At 40.2% G+C, this 17273-nt stretch overlaps 1 protein-coding gene across 1 annotated transcript in view; it reads left to right on the forward strand.

Annotated features, from left to right (window-relative positions):
* The window catches only part of zbtb16a (zinc finger and BTB domain containing 16a), a 201694-nt gene extending 188409 nt beyond the window's left edge, over positions 1–13285 (forward strand). Inside the window, exons 6-7 of the mRNA XM_084730007.1 lie at positions 5043–5213; positions 11901–13285. Coding sequence (XP_084586133.1) covers positions 5043–5213; positions 11901–12130 — 401 coding nt within the window. The 3' untranslated portion in view covers positions 12131–13285. The remainder of the gene's footprint in view (positions 1–5042; positions 5214–11900) is intronic.
* The last annotated feature ends 3988 nt before the right edge of the window (positions 13286–17273 follow it).

Consider the following 17273-nt stretch of genomic DNA (forward strand, 5'->3'; position numbering starts at 1 on the left):
ATTTGGGATGGACAGAGGACATGTCCCCATTATTTTTTCAGCCCCCGTGAGAATACCCTCGACAAAATGAAGTCCTGTCTGGCCCTTTACATCCTCACAATGTGATTATAGAATTGTGTCTGATTTATTTAAAGCTCTGCGGCGCATCTTTGCACTTTGGCGTCCCCGAGTGGCTAACAGAAGATAGCATGCATGATATGCATCCCAGGCACAAACAGGATGCTGTAGCTGGACGGCACCCACTTTGCATTTTATACCACTCAGCTGCTGACACCAGACATGCCTCCATCTGCACTCAGTTTCACGTGTGGATGTGCAGCACTGCATCTATTCCTTATCAGAAACTGAAAATGTGGACATTCTGTGTATCTTCATCAGGGTTGGGTAGTAACAAATTACATGTAATCAGAATTAAGTAATCAAATTACAAAAAAATAGAAAAGTTACATTGTCAAGGATTCCTATGGTCATTTTAAAATTATGAAACTTTTTTCTTGAAAGCCAATGCTGTATTAACTCATGAAAAATGCATTTGACAAACAGTTTCTACAGACGACTGCACCACAAAAAAACGAACCTCGTGCAAAAATGTATTTCATTTGCATTGATGATGTTTTTGGATGTTTAAAGGTGTTGCTGTATGCAACATTTAACCAGTAGCTTGCAGTAGGCCACCAGCATTTCAGACCACAGTAAATGCAACCTTTGTTTTCTCAGTAAGGTTACTCAGATCAAAGCTGCTCAGATGAAATGTCAAACTAGACCTATTTCATGTTTAAAATGTTGTCATAAACATATTTTAGGGGGTTTTTTGACTCGTAAAAAGAAGAGAGATTGTAACCAGGCGGGCACCATCCTGACTCTCGAATCTAGAATAGAACCCCAGACACGCTAAAGATCTCAAACAGAGATAATTGTAACCCAAACCATGATCTTTCCCTAAACTTAACCAGGTGTTTTCTGTCCCCGAACCCACCCAGATCTTAAACAAAGCACTGGCACATTATAAAACAAACTTAGTCTGTGCAGTGTGCGCAGTGAAGAAACAACATGTGCAAATCTCGTGAGAGTTTAACAAATGAAGGGTTTCCTTCTAGACACAACTGTTTCTAATGGAGACTCCTAAAACCCAGATCAAACTGTTGAACTAAGCAGTGAAGTGTACCTGCATTATTACATTCTGTTATAACATTATTCTTAATGTCTGTTTCTCTGTGAAATCAGAACAAGCCTGTGTTTACATTACAAAGTTACATTAGGCAGTTTTATTTTTGCTGTTATATTTTGTGGTTTTTACAGTTGAAACGGTACTGCTTTTGTCCACAGGGGTCTCCAAAATCAACACACCAAACTTCCTTAGAAGCTTTTAAAAAAAAAAAAAATACAAAGCAAAATATATATGCATATATATATGTATAGTGTTTAAGTCTCCAGTGTTTACCGACTTAAATTTCAACATCAAGCCACAGGGGTTTAAAGCCTTCATCACCACACTAAGACGAGTCAAGCTTGGTATTTTCAAAATGCTCACATGGTGGTTGCAGCTTTTCACCCATGACAGTCCAGGGTTAGGGCCCGAAGAGATATGACTTAACCTCATATTGGATATTTTTTATTGAGCATTCGGCCTTATAATGTTATCTACTGTATATTTCCCCCCGTTGTATTTCAGCTCCTCATCCGCTGTCTCATTTTAGTAGCAGCCTGAAATGAAAGAAAATGGCCAAGTGCGATGTGAAGTGTACATATTTTGTAATAAATGTTTAATGCTTAAACACCGGTGTATTCTTTTAAGTAAAAACAACATTTTTGTATTAAAATAAGAAAAACATGGAGCTCTTTCCTACTAGATTTTTGATGATGTTCACTAACAGCAGGCGTTAGCGGAGCAACAGGACATTAAGCGTAAATAACCCTCCATAGGCCTCCTCTGAGTATTAGCATCCCACTCGCTGGTCTGATCGGAGGCCCTAATTAAAGGCAGGTGAATCTGAGCTCAATTATTATTCTTGTAGCGTCGTGCGAGCCCACCGAGCGCCGTGATGGATTGTGATCTCTGCTGTGGTTGAAACGCTAGAAAGAGCACAATGTCTTACAGCGGGAGCCACTGATAACTTCACGCAGACAAATAAAGACTGTCACTTTTATTGATTTTTACCCAGCCCCCACCACCACCACCGCTGCCATATACACCCACCTCCCCTGCTCCATCCCTGTCTCAGTTTTATCCCTCCTCCCGCCACCCCTCCATCCCCATCAAAGCTTCCCTTTAATGGGAAGGCGTCCAACATCACAAGCCATCGTTTTTTTTTTTTCATGAAAGTATAGCAAAATGTGATCAGCATTTAAAGGGTGTTCCTCTTTCATCCCTCTTTCTGTCTCTCCTCCTAAATAAACCAAATAAACATGTACATACTGTATGTACAGACATAAAATATGCAGGATGGAGGTGAAATTGTCTCTTAACAGCGGGGTAGCGGCAGCAGCACATAACGAGAAATGCAATTTATTCCCTGGCACGTTGCTGCTCGGACAGGCAGATAATGAAAGGCATAGGTCATTGATGGTGACTTAAACCTGCAGCGGTGGAGTGAAATACATTAATAAATATCCACAACATTACTTGGCTGGAGAGTGTGTAACCCCAGGGGGGGGCAAATGACGCAAGGAGCAACTCCTCATCAAACACCGGAATACAATTAGTCTTTGGACTGCTGGTGAGAGCCTCCTGCAAATCATAATATCCATGATCATTGACATCTGAATATCCATTACTGCTGCCCTGTGGGGACCTGTGCTCTGGCAGCCTGAGGAGCAGAATGTGGCGCCTGTTGTCATTTTCATATCTGCGGACGCACGAACTGTACATCCACCACCAGCCTGGCAGAGTCTAAAATGAGTCTAATGTCTCAGAATGGAAGTATGCTGCTCCGTCAATACAAGAAGTGAGAATGCATTTACACAGTGTGAAAGGATTAGACAGAGGAGCCGGGAATAGAAACACAAAGGAGGGTGAGAGTGAGGTATTGCATTGACAGTGAAGGTATGGAGAGGCAGATAAAGATATACGTTTGTCCACATTCAGTTTTGTTCTTTCCAACACAGTCTTGCTCTCAGTTCGTCAAATACAGCCGCTTGGTCAGTGATCCTACGCTTCAGTCTGTAGGTAGCAATTAATGATCCAACCAATCCCTGTGAATCCTGCAGTGTTGAAATTCTGTTCACTCACCGCAACTTTTCAGCAAATTTTACCAATCAGCCTAACTTCCTGCAAGTTCTGTGCGTGTACCGCTCAAAGCACTGACACAGTGTTTTATTTTTATTATTATTTTGTCACACTTACTGAAAAGAACTTTACCATCAATGGTCTGTGCACTTTTTTAAACTAGTTTTGTGCTGTTTTGACTGAGTTCGAGCTCCAACAAGATTTTGTTTCCCTGTATAATACTCCCCAGGTGCAAATAAAGCATATTTTACTAAACTTTTTGTAATCCTGAGGCTTCCTGGAAGGTTACTTAAAGAAAATCAGAGCAAAGTGCAGTTTTATTTTCTCTGGAAGGATTGTTTTTGTTCCCCAGACTAGAAGATCTATAAATTTCATCCATACACTCCCAGAAACATATGACAGCTCCACTGCTGCAGGGTGGACAGCTGCCATCACACAAACAATGTCACAAATATTATAAATCTCAAACCTTTCATTTTCATCTTAATTTATTCACTTTAGACGTACAATGCAATTTTTAGAGAGACTCACAAAAGCTGAAATATTGAATAATTTACACTGCCTGTTCTTTGGTTGGAGCCTGCATGTCCCAGTGAAAGTTGTGGCTATTCAGAAGGTTAATGTTCTGGCACAGACCTGATTAAATCACTGACAGTAACTGAATTTATTCTATCAAGTAACTACTATCATGATCAATTTTTCAGGTTTATAACAAAACAAATTTCATGACAGTAAGCTCAGAAAAAACTGAGTTTCAGTCATGTTTTTTTTAAGGAAATCTGTCTTTCTCAGTACACATTGTATTGTTTACCACCAGGTGTTGACCTTACCAGTATGGCAGATGCACGTCACATCGCAAATGTGGTTTCTATGTTTCAATATCTATGGTAGGTATCCATCAAACATTAGTTTTTCATGTGCAGGACTCCACGGTCAAGTTTGCAATAATAAGTATGCAACATACAGGTAGACTTTCAAAATAAAGGCATGAAAACTACTTGGTTAAGTTTAGAAGAAGATCAACATACGTAACTCAATTTACATATCTAACCTCACCTGACTTCAACAGCACGTAAAAACATAACACTACAGGGGTTTGAAACATTGGGGCGCCGACCAAGCTGCCATATTTGACACGTTGATAGCGAGAACAAGCTGGTTCTTTTCATTTAACCACGAAAAAACATTTCCCTAAATGTTTTAAATCCCTACAAAGCTGAAATTAACTACGCTTTCTGAGCCACTCTATCTAAATCAGAATGAGACAAATTAAATAGTAAATTAAAAATGCACCCATATATGCATCAGTAAGGTTATCGAGGTTATCCAAGCATTGTGAGACCGGGACCGCATGGTCAATAATACGTCTCGTGGCCAGTGAACAGCCATGACAGGCTGCAATTATTTAAAGCTTTACACAAAGCAAAACAACAGAGCAGGTGATTTGTAGAGAAAGACAAAAGACAAAGATGGGTTACATTTGTCTGCTGGAATTAAAGCCTTATGGCGTGGGTATCCATTAGAGCGTAAAAGCCTGTTGTTCTGGCATTGTGTATAAACCCACCAAAATAATCCAACAAAACATCCAGTAATGCAGCTCCCGTAAGGTATCACGACTGTATGTTTACATCCAACCCTGCTGGTGAGAGCCGACCAAGCAGAAAGATCATCACTATAACTTGTCTTTAGTTAAAGTTTTAAAAACATTCAGTTGAATTTGTGCATTTCAGTGAAATGTTTTACTTCAAGCCTTTTCACAGCAAAGTTTCATCTGCAGACGAAGTAAACTTTGGCTTCTTTGTTCTCCACTTTTCAGCAGGGGACCACCCATATGAGTGTGAGTTCTGCGGGAGCTGCTTTCGAGATGAGAGCACGCTGAAGGGCCACAAACGCATCCACACCGGGGAGAAGCCCTATGAATGTAACGGCTGTGGGAAGAAGTTCAGCCTCAAGCACCAGCTGGAAACCCACTACCGTGTGCACACAGGTACTGCCATCGTGATTCAAGAGCAAAACGGGCAAAACAAAAAGACAGAAATGCAATCTCAGATCCCATCGACTAAGGTCTGATGACGATTTAGCTTCTTATTAGCTTTTATAACATAAATTCTCGTGTCTCAAAATGCTAATCATCGATAGCTGATTGGTCCTGAGACTGAGAGAAAAAGATTTGAATTGCATTTATTGATGTTGATAATCAAGAGATTGGGAACTGTTGTTTGCTGGAAGTATTTCTTTATTTTCAACAGATTGTCCTCAATAATAATTCAAATAATAACAATACATTATTTATTTATAAGTACCTCAAGGACGCTTTACAAAACAGATAAGACAGTCAATATATAATAAAGGATAACAAGGAAAATTATACTGTAATGTTAGTAGAAAAGAGCAAAACAACAGTAATAAAGTATAGAGGAGGTAAAAGAATACATTCATTAGCAACACATTTAAAAACCATGAAAAGCTCATCTTAAAGTTTTCACTTGTGATTTAAAGGGACAGTGCACCCCAAAATCCTGTCCTGTAGCGCTATTTATCTATCTAGATTTTTTGGTGTGAGTTGTAAGAGATGTAGGAACTAATTTCTTTGTAGAGGGAAGGAAAGTAGTTGCAGGAGATTCTACAGCAGACAGAAAATAGTTCCTTCGTGAAACTGCTCATAGCAAGATCTGTGGATTATCTCGAGTAACCAGGTTATGATTTTTGGAAAGAGACGCTGGTTTTGAATTTTTCCAATGTATTTTTCTGTTGCTCTGAGCAGACATCTCTGTGGTTAATATCTCCCAAAACTCACCCCAGAAAAAGTCTAGATAGATAGATAGCACTAGAGGTAGGAGGGAAAAAAATTGTATTTTAAAATTTGGGATGAACTGTCCCTTTAAAAGAAACATCTCTCGTGCAGCATCTCAATCTATAGCTATCAAACCTGGTAACCCTACTGTGACAAAACCACACAATTTCATCATGTTTTTACATTTCTCTTTTTATATAGTGAGCTTCAGAGGGGTTGAAAGTTGCATTTTTTTGAACAGGCTAGCTGTTTCCCTCTTGCCCCTCAGTCTTAACGCTAAGCTAACAACATCCTGACTCTTGCTCTGTGCTTTGCACACAGACACGAGACTGCTATTGATTTCATCTCGTTCTCAAAAAAAAGTCGATAAGCGCATTTCCAAAATTGTTGAACTATTCCAGGGAAATTATTCTGCATTAAAAAAAAAACATATCCACCCATTTCTTCAGAAATTATATGTTGACTTTTCACACTCATCGATATTGTGAAATTAGATTAGAGATGTCAGCTCATTCCTCCACTTCTCCTCAGTTGATATGAGTGCAACAGTATATCTTATAATAACAGTGTTGAAACATGATGCAGTTTTGGTTCCTCTTAAAAGACGGTTGTAGGAAATCCATGTTGCGAGGCACAGACCGCAGCAGATGAATATCTTTGTTGCTGTGATACAGTAGATGGATGTCTCAGAAGACTTTGTATTGATCCCAGTATATTTAGAGCCCCATAAAGATGTTGACACAGTGATAAGCTGGGTGCCCTGGAGAATGAGTGCACGCTACGCTCCAGACTGAGTGAGGATACCACGAGTGCTCACCAGGATGGCACGCAGCCAAGGCTTTATGCCTCCTCACCATCTCTGTTTCTCCGCACGCACACACACGCACGCACGCACACGGCAGCGCCCTCCCATCTCCCATTCAATAAGCCAGCTGTTAAGCCACACTATCAAGGCAGCCTGTCCAATAATTGGCTCCCCTCCGTCCACCCTTTCCCCTTTTGTGTGGGGGAGGGGGCTTTGCGTTAAGCCGGAGAGCAACAGCAGATAACAAGAGCAAGTGACAAGCTCACAGTCAAAGGCCACCTCGCACAAAAGGGAGCTGCTTGATGAATCATCGACATTGGCAACCTAACCCCCCCGCCCCCTTCTCTCCACACATCCCAAATGCCAATGGCGGATCAATACCTCGGCCCCATTTGCAATTCATTATTAGCTGGTTATTTGAGGCGACCCTGTTTACAGTCTGGTTATCAATATCAACAGAATGCAGGTGTCCACGCGGCTGCACATCAACACATGACAACCTGCAACACTGTATTTATGCTTATTGGCTAAATGGCACCATAATTAAGCCCCTCCCCCCCTCGGAGGTCAAGGTTAACCAGGGCTCTGAAAGAACAGAACAGGGCGACCGAGCGGCGGCGGATGCATGAGGCCTGTTTTGCCGGCGCACATGTGCGAGGCTCCAGCTGAAAGGTGACAGCGAGCGCCGGGCCAGATCACTTCCGACAGCTCATTTCAAATGCCATTGGTAAAGGTCAGCATTTACATGTCTAATTTGCGTCTGCCGGCTCGAGCGCTGGTGGATTATTCCCTGCCATCACTCAAATCATTAGCACATTTAGGATGGCTGCTGTTGCTGAATTGAAATGTGCCCCTTGAATATAGCAGCCCCCCACAGCAAGAGAGCAGCGCTGCACTTTGATTTATGACACCTCCAGGAGTTCTCCATGGCAGGGGGAGCTGTATTTTGTGTAATGTACCATAGATCAGTTGATTTAGATGTGGTTTACAAAAGAAATACCAGACATTTAAGCATAACACATTCCTGGAATTCTTGTCCATTTAGATCTAAAACTTTATTAGAGCGTTCTGATCTCAGTCACTACAAGTGTGCTTGAGTATTCAAATGATGAAAGACAGACTCAGAAGGCAGAAGTTTGGGGACATTTATCCCAGATTCTATCCTGCCATCACCGGACTAATTCACATTTGTGAACTTGTCAGTTAATTTTCAATTTCCAAGGGTTGTTATCAACAGCAAATTGCCTCTGGACACAACTGGACAGGCCGATGAAATGTGTGATGTAGCGGTGCTTGGTCCGTCTCCCAACAGAATGGCGTCCGTCTGGTCATAATCTTTTGCAGAGTCACTAGAATATGTTTCTGAAAACACTGGATGTGAGAAATAATCCAATCCAATACAACCAATCAGAGCAGCAAAGCAGAGCATGTGACTTTTCAAACGGTTTGCACTGGCCCAACCGGTATCTGCCAAATGAGCTAAGCAGATTCATCTGATTCCCAGGCTTCACCTCCCATCAATCGGAGGAGAAATCTGGTCTGGGACTTTGGTTATCACTGACAGATCCAGCCCTAAACGTCTTGAACTGCTTGCTCATCTCGGATCTCTCGGATCAACATGCCTGATGTCAAAAGATGTTAAGGAGTTTAAATCTGGATGATTATGTTAGTACTTTCCAAGCAGGACCACAATAGCCAGTGAGACAGACAGGAAGAATCTACAAGAAGCAGCTGAGCAGCTGACGGTGTTGCCAAACATCAGTTAACATTTTAGCCCTTGAGGCTCATGTTAACCAGCAAACTACTGTTGACAGGTATTAAAGCTGACAGTTAAAATCTTACTGAGCGATAGACAACCTGTGTTAACCGTCTCCCCAAACACTTTCTTGTCCAGACTTTTTAGGCTTTCTGTTTTTGTTAATTCTCACCGAACACCATAACTACAGCAAGTGGGTCTGCTCTATTTCAGTGCTGGGAAGGCTGGGAAAACTGTTTAAATCGAGCCAGCGCAGCAACTACCTAACCCAGCCAAACAAAACACCAACAATGTCGACCTACTGGGCAAAAGCCATCATTTCTTAGCAGACAAATAACTGCCAGCATGGACAGCAATATTCACAATATTTTATGTAAGCCTGCATGACATTCATCACTCCTCTGTCGTTTGCATCAGCCATGTGGGTGAGGAAGGTGCATGTTGCTGCTTTCACTGCATGAAACAAGCAAGGCATCCAGGGTTTATTTGCCAGCTGAGACTGCACCTACTTGGCGCGCCACAGGTGTACGCAAACGTAGAAATGGTGCAGATCCAGCCATTGCATCAGTCTCCACATTCCCCATGAAGTCACGACACAATAATCTTGATAATATCCTGTAGAGTTTGATGCACCATTATTTTCAAATCTTGTATGTGCATATTTAAAATTCGATAGAGGAACATCTATAAAGTTTCTCTTTATGTGCTTTATGCAGCCAGGTTTATGATTTTGAAACCCCTGTTGTCTGAGCCACGCTTGAAGAATAACTCTGGTTAACATGACTCAGTTCTTATTTTCACAGTTTTGAATTTCATTTCTACCATTTCTGATAATGCTTTTCTCACCAAAGTGACTGATGAGATCTGGACGACAGGGCAAGAAACAGAAATCTCAAAGTCGGCAGCCACATTCAGATGTCACAACTCCTGAGTGTCGGTGGTTTTCAAAAGGAGACCTAAAGCAAGTCCCTGCATCGTCTCTGCGTGGTCTTAGAAACCTCAGCTACCACGTCCGACAGTTGCACATTCGATTGAATAACAGGACGTCTCCTTTCATTTTCATCTGCTGCCCAGCATGATGTGAAAAAAGCCCTGCGTGGTTCCAAAATCCTAAAACAAATGTGTCATTTTAATAAAGTAATGAGAATTGAGGAAGACTGAGCACAAGGGGTTTACAGTGTATCCCCTCAACCACAAGAATAATTAGATCATTTTGTTAACTTCTAGAGGGATAGTTTGATCGACTGACTTCTCAGAGAAACTCCACCGCTGTACATTTATCCTTTTGTCCTTTCTCTTTTGAGTTGAACCAATTATTGGGGGCAGTTGGTCTTTTACTGCTGCATACTGCTGTTCTGGATACAGCTGGGGTTTCACTCCAGGGTTTTGACTTGTCACTTACTGTGTGCACTGTCCAATTATCATAACAACACCAAAATTTCTTGTGGGCCAGCAGGGTGAAATCTGCGGTCTCTAAATTAGTGTTGATGGGATATTCTTCTCTCCTGAAGTCCTGACATGGAGACTTTTTTTTTTTTATCACACAGCAGGTTCACTGTGGCTCTTATTTCTGTAGTTTTGGACAGCATTCATGTCAGTAATAAAAGCTCTGTCACTGAGTTAATTGCTAAGATCACAAAGAAGTGCCTGACATGAGCATTCAGACAATCAGACAGGTTTAAAAAACACTAGGTTAGTTAAACTGATTTGACAGAGAAAATAAAGACATACTTAACATACTTGTACAGACCCAGTTTTCCTGTGCAGTTAAAGATTGCGCCCAGTTTTAACTCCAGTTAAAGTGATGCAGGAAAACTGGCTAAACTGTTGGTTTGTTTCCAGCCTGTCTCGTGTTTCTTGCCTCCTCAGACTCTGTTGTAGAGATGTCACTGTGTTCCCAGATTTCTGCAGTGACCTTACAAAGTATCATAACTGTTTGAAAATGATGGTCAAAACTATAGAAATAAGTGCCAGGTTGTGCTGTTATCACACTAGGGATGTAACAGTACCAAAACTCACTGTATTACAATAAAAAGTCTACAATATGATATTAAAAAACAAAGAAAAATGACAACTTAATAGCATTTTTTGTTTGGATAAATAAAGTGCGCCTGTTTTCCTCCTTTAATAGAATAAAATAAAAACAGCCAGTCATGACCTAAGCATGTGCAAAAAATTGGCATGAATAGTTTTTGGCAAGTAATGCTTGAATGTACAATTGTGAAACAAAGACAATACAGCAGTCAGTCGCAGTATTTTTATAAAATAATCAAATATGTAATATCACGGTAAATATTGTCACAGTTTGGTACCGTAAAGAGACTTTTTTTTATTGCAATATTAGATATATTGTTCAATAATACTGCATGAATGTCAAGGCATACAAGATTCATACTGACATTTTATGTGAACAGCAAAAATACACTGCTAGTACAGATCACCCTTTTCACACAGCCTGTTTAAGGCACCATTATTTCACAATCTTTATGAAATGTACTAGTAACAGAGCCAGATCTACAGTTTATCAAGAGCTGCATGGCTCTGATGGCTAATCCAACAGGTGCTCTTCAGTGAGAAAGAATAAAACAACAACAAAATCCAGGAAGTCTTGTTAAATATTACAACATGCAGATAACCATAGAAAACATAAGCTTGTCCAGTCCATGACCTGGATGATTGAGAATCTTCACAGAAATAAAGACAAGACTCCATCTCTTGGTAAAATAATACTAAAAATTGATTTTTCAAACACAGGGAAACAAACAGGGCACGTGTGTCGACTCTTGGTCTACATCGGGGTCTGTCAAAAGTCAATATGCGTGGATGGGTGCTTTAGTTTTATCCATGGTTGTCTGCATGATGTAATATTTACTTCCTGGATTTTGTTGTATTTTGTACAATGCTGAATCATCCTGTATGTTAAAAGGAAAAAGTAGGTAAAAAAAAAAAAAAAGCCTGCATAAAAAGCCATCTTTAAAGCAGCATTGCGGGCTAATGACTCTCTGATTTACAACACTTCTTTTTCCAGTTTACTATATTTAGAACAACATGGGCTCGGTTTGGTGTTGTTGGAGAAAAGTGAATTTTCACATTGCATTTAAATAATGTGACGGCCTTCTGGTGTGAATGACAAAAGCTGCTGAGAACACCTCACAGATTAATGCAGCTTGTTCTTCCCTTTCAGTTGATTCTCTGTATCAAAATGCATTTCTTTCCTGATTAACAGGCACATCACTCTCCAACAAGGACAGAATGCTGTCTTTGAATGGCACTATGGCTAACACAACTGTTGTCTTCAACCCCACCCTCTCCTCCTTAGGTGAGAAGCCATTCGAGTGCAAGCTGTGCCACCAGCGATCCAGGGACTACTCGGCCATGATCAAGCACCTGCGCACCCACAACGGCGCCTCGCCCTACCAATGCACCATCTGCCTGGAGTATTGCCCCAGCCTGTCAGCCATGCAGAAGCACATGAAAGGCCACAAGCCCGAAGACATCCCCCCAGACTGGCGCATAGAGAAGACCTACCTGTACCTCTGCTATGTCTGAGGCCGGGAGAGCGAATGAAGAGCGGGGAGGGGGTACGTGCGAGGGTGGGGACAGGGGTTGAGAGGTAAGGGGGAATGTAATTGAGCGGAGAGGAGGCAGGAGGCTGCGGTGGAGCGTTGACGATGGAGGAATGTCAACGGCAAGAGACTCGAAAGCAAGAGGGTTTGTTTTCTCTTTTTTCTTTTCATGCAAACGGCGGCGACAACGACCGACGGGGTAAAAAGGGTGGTGATGATGGGACAAAAGTGCTAAGAAGAGGAAGACTTGGACACGGAGAGAGATTCTCCACCTTTGTTCGGATTCACCGGGTCATTCACTACATCTGCAACTGTGTTATTGTTTCAGGTCATTTCATGCAGCGCCATAAAGCGAGCAAGCGAGCTGCACGGAAGTGACTTATCGGATTCTGCTGCCACAGTGGTGCAAAAGCAGATTCTCAAGGGCTATCTGAACCTACGCATTCTCACCATCAGGAACCGAATCTTTCACTCCATTTTGAGTTTGACAAACAGGAGAAAGGTTTTTTTTATTTTGTTCGACTTTGGTATTGGTTTGTTTACATTTGTTCTGTTCGGATCACATGAAGAATATGTGAATATGAGCATCAGTTTAGGCCCTCAGTTCACCAGGTCATGGTTGAGGAACTGCTGGCTCTCAGAAGCCAAAATCCTTGGAGGAGGACATGTTTTCCGTAAGTTTCACCATGCCAAACCAACCCAATCAAAGAGACGTACGGTCCAGAGTTTGCTTTTGCCCCCCCCCCCCCCAATTCCTTCCATCAGTTATGGGAAATGTGTCCCCGTCATTTGTGGACACACTGATCTTCCCAGTTACACGAGATCCTTCCGATCCCAGCGCTGGCAGCGAGATAGCCCCTGAGAATCAGCAGCAGAGCCGACCGGCGTATGCAGTAGACGAAACAGTTGAACTGGATGAATTGGAGCACTAAACATACTGCAAAAACCAAGCACCTGTTTGGTTGTGAGGCAGGGGGTGGGGGGACGATGATGCTAGTGCTGCTTTTTTTTTTTTTTTTTTTTTTTTGGACGTCTCCCCAGTTTTTTCTCAGTAGTCTTCCTGGTTCTGCATCTCTGTCAGATGAGGGCTGGAGAAAGTCAAGTCACCACTGGCCACCCACGGTTCTCCCCCAGAGAGCCAAAGGCTGACATGCGTCACTTTTTCATCATATATTTTTTTAGCTCCGCATCATAGTTTATCATGGCTTGATTGCACAGGTTAAACAAATTACGACAACAGTCTCTGTTTGATGTCTGCAAGTTATATCCTTTTGTTCATTAAATCATAACTCTTTACTACAGTACCACACAATAAACCCAGCCTATCCACCGTATCAGCAATAGCTAACTGGACTGCTTTTATCCATGTACATTAACCAGATGACTCTCACACTAATGATGAAACTACACAAACTGACACGCAAACAGTAACACTTAAACCACAACAGATCTGTCCAATCACAACAGGGATGGAAAACAAAACGGGAAAATGGTTAACCGCTGCTTTCCGTGGGAGTCCTGTGACTTCGACTGCTCGTATCGTGAATGTTTAAGATGTGCTGGGAATGCCTTAGCCGCACGCCTGCGTCGAAGGTGGTGCGGCAGGTTGAAGACTGTTATATGGCATCAAAACATGAATGTGAAAGACTGTGAGCCGGGTTCACGCCAGGCTGTGTCAGAATACATAGCAGGACGATGCTGCCTTTCATTTCAAGTCGAGAGTCTATAATTCCCACCAGTTCGGAAGATTTTTCTCCTTCCAACACCAAATGCTGTTGTTGCCAAATGTTTTGGTAGATTTTTGTTGGCGAATATGCATCACTTAAGTAGAATATCAACTGAAATGAGGAGCCTAAATGGACATTTCACCCCCAAATCAAAATTATATATATTTTCACAGTTACCCGTAGAGCTATTTATCCATCTAGATAATTTTGAGTTGTCCGGTTTTGGAGATATCAGCTGCAGAGATGTCTGCCTTCTCTCCAATGTAACGGAAGCAGATGGCACTTGGCTTGTGTGAAGAACTCAAAAGCAATGTCTCTTTCCAGAAATCATGACTCAGTTACTCAAGATGATCCACAGACCTTTTTGTGGGCCGATGTATAAGTAGCAATACAAGGAAGAGAAAAAGCTAAATTGGAGGTGAACCGTCCCTTGAAATGGTGCATATTCCCCAAAATCATTGCATTCATCTAAATTGCCACTGGGGCTTTAATCAAAATATGATTAGGATGCTGTGTATACGCAACTGTTTGTGTTATATTTCAGTTGGTAACACAAAAATAAATTATGTTCATGTGCTTTTTTCAAACACATTACAGAGCAATTGTGTTAATCTAACTTGTTTACTAGATTCGAAAAAGTTTTTTTATTTGTGAATAACTTTATCAATATTTTTCAAAAAAATTTCACAGCAGTTTTTGTAATCTAACTTGTTAACTGGATTTGAAAAGAAATGATTCATAAGACGCACAACCTCAGTTTTCTTTTCTTTTTCGTTAACAACCACAACTTAAAAAAAATGACCAGCCAACCAAATAATTACTTCACTTGGTAACACACAAATGAATAAATTTCTTTTTTCAAATCAAATTAACAAGTTAGAGTAACATGATTGCTCTGAATTGTTGGACCATTTATTGTGTAACAGACAAATGATGAATTCAGTTTTTCCAAATCACCTCACTTGTGAACTTTATTTGAAGAGAATTAATTCATTTAATTTTTTGGTTGGTTGGTTGTCTTTTTTTTCTGTGTGGCTGTAAAACAAAAAGAAAGACAATTGTTCACAAATTAAAAGGCTTTTTTAAGAAGTTATATTAACACAATTGCTCTAAATTGTTGGACCAACTTGAAAAAAATAATTCAATGAGTAAAACAGGGTAAATAATTATTTTCCCCCAAATCAATTGTGTCTTTAACTTTTTAAATAGATTTTGGGGAAAAAATCATTGTGTGTAAAAAGTTTTCTCTTTTTTTGGTTTATAATCATGTTGAAAAAGCAAACAAAGCAACCAATAAAATACTTACACACAGTAACACACAGATAAATTATGTGTTATTAACTTAACTGGATTGATTTGAAATTATTTCTGTTTTTTTGTTTGCAACCACAATTTTAAAAAAGTTAACCAACTAACCAAAAATTACAACTTCAGTTGATAATCAAGTTAACAAGTGAGGTTAACACAATTGATTTGAAAAAAAAAAATTAATTCATCATTTGGTCATTAATTCCTATTGAATTATTTTTTAAGTTGGTCCAAAAGTTCAAAGCAATTGTGTTCATGTTTTTTTTTTTTTTAAGTTGGCCCAAAAGTTCTGTTAATCTAACTTTTTCACTGGATTTGAAAAAAAATACTTATACTTTAATTGGTAACTCACATTTTTCTTTTCAAATCATGTTAACAACTTATTAATACAATTCATTTGAAAAGAAATGCATGCATCATTTTGGTGCTACCCATTTCATTTTTTTTTTTAAGTTGGTCCAACACTTCTCTGTTTTCATTGAGTGGCCCTCAGCCCATTTATTAACGTAGCTGCCATGTGGTTGTTTATTAAAATGTTTAAAAGTATTGTGTAGCATTTGCAGTATATGCTGTAATGTTGACATAACTGCATCTTAGGAGAAATGCAACTCAAAGGTTTAATTTGACAAGTGGGAGGGAGGTAGGAATTTCCGACTCTCCGATGCCTCTGAAACGCAGCATTGGACCCGTGCATGTATCTATTACGCAGCCACAGGTATTATTACGGTCGAACCCACGGCTTTATTGAGCATCACTGCACGTCACAGCGTTACCGGGGTGATCACATATCCAAAACAGCCGGTGGGAAGAAAAAAAAAAAAAAAAAAAAAAGGGGGAAATCACTGATGGGACGAGACACGGCGGCCCAGCAGCTTAGGGGGCGACCAGTAAGACGACAGAATAAATCAACTCTTTCTCTGTGGTTTTGTCCCTGTGCTTCGTCTCTCTCGTCTCCTGTCGTTGTTGTTGTTGTTGTTGTTGTTTTTATTATTGACCTTGAGTTTGATCTCAACACATCGTACTTGAATTACCTCGTTTTGTGACCTCATGTTGCTTGTGTATTTTAATTTTCCCTTTTGTTTCATTTGTACACTTTTTTTTTGTTCATGAGTGTATGTGGAAAAGATGCATTGCACAACATGATGAAGCAATGTGTACGCAGAAAAATTAAGTGCCACGGTGAAGAGATTTGTTTGGGGTTTTTTTGTTGTTTTTTTGCTAATGTTGTGTATTTCTTTGTGCATTACTTGTTACCAAACTTGGTATTATTAACCCCGCTTGTTAATGAGCCGGACGGTTTGGTCATTTGTTATAAAAGCTACCTCTAAGTTCATTTTTTTTTTTTTTTTTTTTGGCAAAAGCACATTTTTGTGTGTTTGTGTTTTGCATTATTTCATCATTGCTACTTCATCTCATGCTTTTTTTTTCAAAAGTTGATTTATGATTGTCTGTGTTTTTAAGCAAAATGTATATAAAAGGGTAAGAGATAACAAAAGTAGAGGTTGATAGGATTTGAAAAGTCATTCAAATGGATGTTTATTCTTCTCTTATAGTCTCCCCCTGCGCCTCCATCCACAGACGAGCAGAGGAAAAAAAAAAAGCAATTTTGAAGCCTTAAGTGATGAGTAAGAGGGATGCGGCAGATAAGAGGAAGTTCTATTGCTTTTTAAGAGGGTTTAAAAACAAGAATTTAAACTTGAAAATATGTGAATAGAAGTGTAGTTTTGTAATGTGAAAAAAAAAAAAACACAGAAAGGTTCATCAAAAAAAATGCTGAACCGCACAGGACAGGTCATATTTGCAGTGATGCAGAGTGCGTTTGGACAATTGGAACTGCAAGTGGTAATCAAAAAAGAAAAAACCAGAAGGTTAAAAATAGAGATTCTCTCGGCTGACAAGCTCTCTTGAGAAATGAGCATATTCCTGAACAAGAGCCAACAGAGGCAATTTGATATATAAAAATTGTGATATTTTTGTATTCAGTGTCAGTCCTTTTTCCATTTGTGGAGGGTTACAGCAGGGCACAAATATTTGTATTTCTTTTTTTTTTTTTTATCTGTTTGTTTCTCTCTCTGGGTGTGAATCATTTTT

The sequence above is a fragment of the Lutjanus erythropterus genome, chromosome 11, assembly GCF_056507025.1.
Source record: "Lutjanus erythropterus isolate fLutEry1 chromosome 11, fLutEry1.hap2, whole genome shotgun sequence".
NCBI classification, from domain to species: domain Eukaryota; kingdom Metazoa; phylum Chordata; class Actinopteri; order Lutjaniformes; family Lutjanidae; genus Lutjanus; species Lutjanus erythropterus.